Source organism: Ambystoma mexicanum, chromosome 9 (genome assembly GCF_040938575.1).
Source record: "Ambystoma mexicanum isolate Mex_15411 chromosome 9, UKY_AmexF1_1, whole genome shotgun sequence".
Lineage (NCBI taxonomy): Eukaryota > Metazoa > Chordata > Amphibia > Caudata > Ambystomatidae > Ambystoma > Ambystoma mexicanum.
The window spans coordinates 706,476,571-706,483,669 of NC_090931.1; the positions used below are offsets into that span (position 1 = coordinate 706,476,571).

Consider the following 7,099-nt stretch of genomic DNA (forward strand, 5'->3'; position numbering starts at 1 on the left):
AAACGGGACCATGGTGATTGGCCTGTAGTTTGTGGGTATGCTAGCGTCCAAGGTAGGTTTTTTCAATAGGGGGATGACCCACGCATCCTTTAGATTGTCAGGTACAATCCCAGAGCTAAAGGAAGAGTTGATGAGCGTAGTGATGAATGGCGCTAGGTCGTGAGCTGCTTCCTTAATAATGGGTGCCGGACAGAGGTCGCCTTGGCAATTGGATGGTTTAAGGCTGGTGATGATCTTTTCTACTTCGGAAATGGAAAGTGGAGTGAAGCTAAAAGGAGTCGGAGAATCAGGGATGGAGTGGTTGAGGGTGGGGATAGGGTTAGGTTGTGGGTTGGATTGTAGGCTCGTTTGTTGTTATTGATTTTGATTTGGAGGGAGGCAATCTTGCTGAGGAGAGCCTCTTGGATTTTGGTGCACCAAGTGCTATCTTTGATGCAAGCATCTGGTGCCGTGAAGGGAGTTTCAAGTTCTTTTAGGATTCTAAACAATTCTTTGGTGTTAGATTTGGTTTGTTCGATACGTTTATTGTAAGTGTCTTTTTTAGCCTGGAATATGGCTTCCTTGTAGTTAAGGGTGGCCAGGAAGAGACACGATTTGTTCGCTGCGGACTGGTTGCTTTTCCAATGTGATTCGGCAGTTCGTTTTCCTTTGCGCAGGGTTCTAAGCTGGGGAGTGAACCAAGAGTTCAAGTGGGCACGAGGTTTGGGATTTCTCAGTTTGGATGGGGCGATGATGTCTAAGGCTTTTTGCATAGCGAGTTTAAAGGTGTCGACCAACGCCGTGGGGTCAGAACATGAACTCACCTGGTCATTGAGAGCAGGAAGGAGGAGGGGGAGGAGTCTGTCGCAAGTGATATCTCGTTTGTTGCGGGTGGTGGTTCTACGTTCATGATTCCCTTGTAACCTCCCCCCAGCCCCTCCATCTTGTCTTGTGACACCTGGAAATACTTGTGCATGGGCGCCACACAAATGTACCATAAATAAATAAATAAATAAATCCATACTGTGAGAATTCTTCATGCAGAAATTCCCTTCCATTTCAGTTACATTTCAATGTAGAGGAGAGTGCAAACACTCTATTAGTAGTAATCATATATAACACTACAGAAATCGTATTGTATTTTAATATCTGAAGTATTCACTACTGCTACTCAATTTTCTAGTACACTTCAAAGAGCTGTTATAAAATGCCTTCCTTTTAAGTGGGGGCGTTATGAGCGACCGTCTCATCTCAACCATCATCTCCTTATATGCTTGGTCTGTGTAGTATGTTCACTTGCATCAGTAGTCTGCTGTTGCCCACCACCTTCTTCAGGGCATTACTCCAATCATGATGGTCAGATCACATTTTCTAAGACATCTGGCCTTGCTCACGGAGTCGCATTTGTGGTGAAGTCTGTGCTCTTGCACACTTCTTCCTGTAATCATTGATCGCTCACTGAATTATATTTTGCCATGTGACATAAATATAATATGCTCCCTTCACTTCCTAAATCTCTGCATCCATATTTCGATCAAGCAATGTATTGTGAATATTTGTGTTTCTGGGATATTTACTTACTTTTGACTTGTTTTAAGTTACAGTTAAAGATTGAAAGGGAAATTAACTGACACGATTGATAGAATATTCTGAAGTAATTCACCTGCTAGAATATACATTTCTGTATGTGGCTCTAGTTTAACTTTCTTGTGTTGGAAAGTGAAAGGACCTTAAAATTGATTCTTTTTCAGTTGCATATAGATTTTGTATTTAATGTTGTGAAAACAAAAGGACACTGGAAAGTGTCCACCCCTTCCATAAGACTAACTTAACGACCTACATATTCATTAGTATATGATCAGTTAGTTGCAGCAATATCTTACACTTAAGAATTCAAAAACACATCTTAGTGAGAAATGCTTTATTGATAAGCTCTTAATAAGTTACATTGGAATCATTTTGGGGACTTTAGATATGATCGACACGTCTGAAGGAGCCAATCCTGGGGCTCATGGCTCCCCAGTCGCTGTATCTCCTGTACTCGCCGGGTCTCAGGTAGTATTGGCGTCCTCTGTAATTGGGCTCCTCATAGAAGATCCAGTGCCCGTCCTGAACATTGCAGGAGTGGATGTCATTGAAGTGGAACCTGTCGTAAACATTAGGGCAGTCATCAGTGAAGTCCATCATCTGTCCCCCAAAGTCAACTCTCTCGTACAGCCTGATTCTGAAGGAGCCGCGATGCTATGAAAGGAAACATAATAAGTAAATATAATTTAAAAGCTTTTGACAGTTTTATAAAGAAAATAAGGAGACCACTTGCTTTCAAATACATCATTTAGTTGTATTCACCCAGTCCATTCATGCAAGCAATTTAGGTAAAGACCAGAAGATCTGACATCTAAGGACCTTATTAGTTATAATGTTTCTTTGTCCAAATACTGAGGGCTTTTTATTGATGATATTCTGGAAGAGGATTATATCACACTGCATGTGCTGATGCACTTAACATGTTGTCATTTTGCCAGCTGCAGGAAGTTCTCATTTGTGTAGTGCTTAGTTCCATTTAAATGGTCTGCCAAACCCAACCAGCAGTTAACTTCCGATTAGAGGGAGGGAAATTGTCTCTATCACTACTGATCGAAAACAGGGGTGTTGAAGTTGGGTGGCGATGAAGAAAAAAAATCCCTTCACAAGGCCATATAGACTGATCTCAACCCCAGCTCTGGTGCAAATGTTTAAGAATATTGGCATATTCTTTGATTCATATCTGACCTCCACCCCATGAAGAAAATAAGGAAGGCAAAAGCACCTATTCCAAGCTTTGAATGCTCTAAAAACTACCTCCGCTCCTAAAAACATACCACCAGTTCAAACTGAGTCATGCCTGCCTAGACTACTGCTACCTCATATAGAAGAGGGTATGAGCATGCTAAATTTGCAGTAAAGATACTAGTCTAGCTCCTGGAGCTCAGGATTAATATTAATACAAAATAACCTGCAATATGCATAAGATGCTCTGGAGCAAGTGGTGAGGATGTCTTCAGAACCCCACTCCTCACTACCCAAGCAAACATAAGTGGCAAAGCGTAGGCCCAGTCTCTTCAAGAACATGGCCTCAGGATTTTGAATTCCCCTGAGCATGTTAAATCTTTGACAGTTTTCTTAAAAGTTGAAATATTCAAGCTTGACCGGAGTGCTAATACAGGATGTCTATGCACTGACATAGGAATTCCAGAATGGGGACGCCCATTCATTGTTTGATCCAGACATGATCCAAATGTATATCTCTCCATCCTAGTAATTTCACAACACCCATATAACAGCCATGCTGAACAAACACTGCAACCATCTGGCCCCCTGGCCTATGCACGGTGTTCCTTGATTGTTTGCTTGTCAGTATAAACGTGTCCTAAAGAGTTTAAAAAGTGATTATAGTATGAAGCTATTGTCATAAATGAAAATGGTCTTGCAAGAGATTGTGCCGCTAATTGAATTGTACAGCATGTTAACTATGGACAACCAACAACCTTTGTGGGTCAGCACTACACTATACGAACATTTACGAATGCTGAGGTTTATTGAATTAGATATCAAAGTAAAGTTGACACAAGTCCCATAAGAAGTAGCGACTACATTTAAATTATATTTGGCCAGATATGTTGGACAAAGCAAGTGATTCTAGTAGCAAGCAATATAAGTTTCAATACCGATGTATAGTGGCATTTGACAGTTTTTTAAAATGAATTTTTCCTGGCTTAAATAAATGTTAACACCAGCCACTTAAATTTCATTCTTTCCTGAAGCTCGTGTTTTACCTCCTGCCAAAGCAATTGAATGGGTCAAGAAAGTTGATCCACAATGGGAATCTGGATTGTATGTAGAGCTCTGAGTGAGTGTTTGGTGAGTCACTCCTCGTGCTGAAGATTTCACAGTCATATTTTGCTTTTCTTGACTCTTACATAGGTGTATTTGTTTGATGTCCATTCTTGTTAACAGCAGCAATAAAACCACACTAAGAAAAACTGTTCTCTGTCAGAAAGGGCTTATTATTTGGAGTACTTAGTGGTTAGGAAAGGAAACTCCTCTTCCATTGAAAGGAGCACTGTTCACTCTGTGGGGCATTTATTGCCCCCATGAAAATGTGTACATAGAGCTGGAAGGATTATCAAATGTAGGCATTTGGGAGTTCAGTTCAAAAGATTTAGTGAACAACAATGCTTTCAGTGGTCATAGATAGGAGTTTGGGATTTATGAGGTCCTCTTGGCAGTCTGGGATTTTTAGTTCTTTTGTGTAGAGGAGGACAGCCCCATCAATTGACTTATTTTTAGGATTGTGATTTATAGCCTACCGGACTGCTGAGAGAATCATAATGATCGGAAATGAACAAAGATTTGGATTAACCCATTGCTAGAACCAAAAAGTGGGTGCGACCAGACTGATATGCAAATGTTTATTTCTCCTGTCTGAAAGGTACAGTGAGCTAAAACGTGGTTGTATAGCCTTTCCAGAGAACAGGTTATTTGCCTGTGTTCCTTCTCGGAGGGTCTCCCAGACCCTTTTTTTTTAAACCAAGAAGCTCTAACAGTTTGTGTTGATGCGAAATGTGGATTGGAAACTTCAAACTATGTCTTGATGGTTTCATTGATGAATAGATAAATTGATGGGTGTGGCTGGCAAGCTCTGAGAAGAGTGACACACTTGTTTATTTCACTGTGCCTAACATTAGCGTTAAAACCAGCCATTTCAGCCAGAGAGAGTCTTGAAATGGCAACTGTCAGCTCCCCTAAGAAGGACTCAATAGCAGGTTGGTAGGCCACAGAATTTGGTGGAGAATGTATATGAACAAATAGATCTAGCTTTCAAATGCATATTTTTAGGATGGTGGGGCTGTTATGGAGCAAAGCATTGTTACCAAATATTGGATTTTAAAGAGATATCTATTAGCTTTTTATCCACACGACACTATATTTTAACAATAAATATATACCGTAGACAACTTTTAGAGCAGGTGAATCCTATTGGGACATCTTAATAACTTCTTCATGTTAGTGTTCAGTGCGGGCGTTGTCGGGCATTCTAGTCTGCCTACATCTTTTTCTGTGCGCTATCAGGGTGTCCAATAGATGTATGAGGTCACACTTACCTTAAAGGGGAACACACAAGTGAGAAGAATACAATCCCTTCTTCCACTTGACCTAAATCCACCTGTTATCTAATTCTCTAGAGGCATGGGTTAGAAAAATAGCATTTTAAGGTCCCACCCCTGCAAGCCATGTCTTTTAGGCATTGAGAGATTCTCCGATCCTGTCTGATTCCAACCTAACTAATGTACATCTATGGGCGGAGCATCAGAGGCAAGCGGGGCTGGGCCAAGTGAGCATTCCTCTACATGTTGATTAAAACCATACATTCAGGAAATTATGTTATGAAAATGAAATATGGCAAACTACCTCAACATTTTTAAGATCTTTTTTGCCAATTACAAGTACCCTTCTGGCTCTCTGCAAAGCTTATTAGCTTGCACTTTCTACACAGAACACAAACGATCAATTAAATGCGTGCAATGACAAATACTCGCAGCTGTCTTGTGGGGGTGGTGTAAGTGCAAAACACAATCCTCTGTCAGGGAGCACTGGCAGCTATGTTTTGAATACTTACCTCTGGGATCATGCGGCAGGACCGGATGGAGTCGTTGTAACCCATCCACGTCTGGTAATCGGGGTACTCTCCCCTCCTCAGGTAATACTGGTGCCCCTTGTAGTTGGGGTGCTCATAGAGCATCCAGCAGCCATTGTGAACCCGTAGAGAGTTGCAGCGACTGAAGTAGGACTTCAGGTCTGCACAGTCAGAGCTGCAGTCATAAGAGCGGCCGCCGAAATTCCGGTCCTCGTAGAAGGTGATCTATAAAGAATATTTAGGATGGAAAAAATATTTAGATTTCTTGCTTTACATTTAGTACTGTTTTCTTTAATCATGGTAGACATAGTTACATGCAACAGATAGCGAAGTCTTAATCATACAGAACAATTATTGTTTTTTGAATCTGATTTTCTTTTATGTTTTTAGGTTTTTATTGAAATTATACATATGCAACACATCCAGTTTAGCATTTTAAATATTACTGATCTGAGTTTTCTTTATTGAAATGTTGTAAATACAATTGAGCAGGTTTAGTTCAACACATTATAAATGCATGTGAGCACATCATTGCTGAGAGAACACCATGTTTGCAATATATAACATGTTCAATTTTGTGCATTCAAGTTAAGCGCTCCATGTATAAAATCAGGAAAAGCGCTCTTTACCATCATGCTCAAGCTGTGCTTAATTGGCCCAACATTTAAGCGAGTAATGAACATTTAGGGGGGAAATTAGCTGGCAGGTTCTCATTGCTGACAGCTTCGCCCTGAATTTCACCAACGAATCCACTTGTATCTATGAAAATGTACTTATGATATATAATCAAATCAGTTTATGAAATCTAATAAAATTCGGCTGTTATTAAGCAGATAAATAGGATAACAGTAGTGCTCTTACCTTTCCCATGTTGGCTGGTGGTAGTGGTTCCTCACTGCTCGCAGACCCTGCCCTTATATACCCCCGATCACACCAGAACTGCACACTCAGCAGGCTCAGCTGTTCTGTCCATGAAAGAATATGTGCGACTCCATCCATTCTTCATTGTGATGGGTCCCGCCCTTTCTTTGTGCCCAGGTTGCTTTTGCTTTTGTTTATATGGGAAAAGGTGAAGGGTCACTACATTGTTAGTAAAAACCTACAAAAGAGCACTGGTCCTGTTTTGTTACAAACTTTATGAAACATCAGTCGAAAAGCATTATTTTGGCTGCAGACTGAAGCGTTGGCAGAAGACAATAGGGAACACAGTCAGACATGGGCCCAAATGACATTTATTTTAAAGATTTGTAATGGAGCCTTGCTAACTGTATTCAATCTATCTGGCATTCCAGGCATCACTGTCTTCAATTATGTTGTAACAGCGTAAGAATATATCATAGCTCACATTTACCTGTTGGATTCTTTTTGAAAAAACTAGAAGATGTTTAAATTGGAAATATGAATACAAAATATGCGAGCACTAATCACATTTGAACTTTGGTA

At 40.5% G+C, this 7,099-nt stretch overlaps 1 protein-coding gene across 1 annotated transcript; it reads right to left on the bottom strand.

Moving 5' to 3' along the window:
• Positions 1 to 1,947: 1,947 nt before the first annotated feature.
• LOC138489694 (gamma-crystallin-3-like) lies at positions 1,948 to 6,526 on the bottom strand. Its single transcript, XM_069617341.1, has 3 exons — positions 6,518 to 6,526; positions 5,639 to 5,881; positions 1,948 to 2,220 (listed from the first exon to the last, which is right to left on the bottom strand). Exons 1-3 carry the CDS (start codon positions 6,524 to 6,526, stop codon positions 1,948 to 1,950), a joined length of 525 nt encoding a protein of 174 aa, XP_069473442.1.
• Positions 6,527 to 7,099: the final 573 nt, after the last annotated feature.

Excerpts from the sequence above, each read along its gene's own strand:
- LOC138489694 (XM_069617341.1), bottom strand. Across the intron at positions 2,221-5,638 it reads CCTGCCGCATGATCCCAGAG|CATCGCGGCTCCTTCAGAAT; the intron begins GTAAGTATTCAA and ends TTCCTTTCATAG.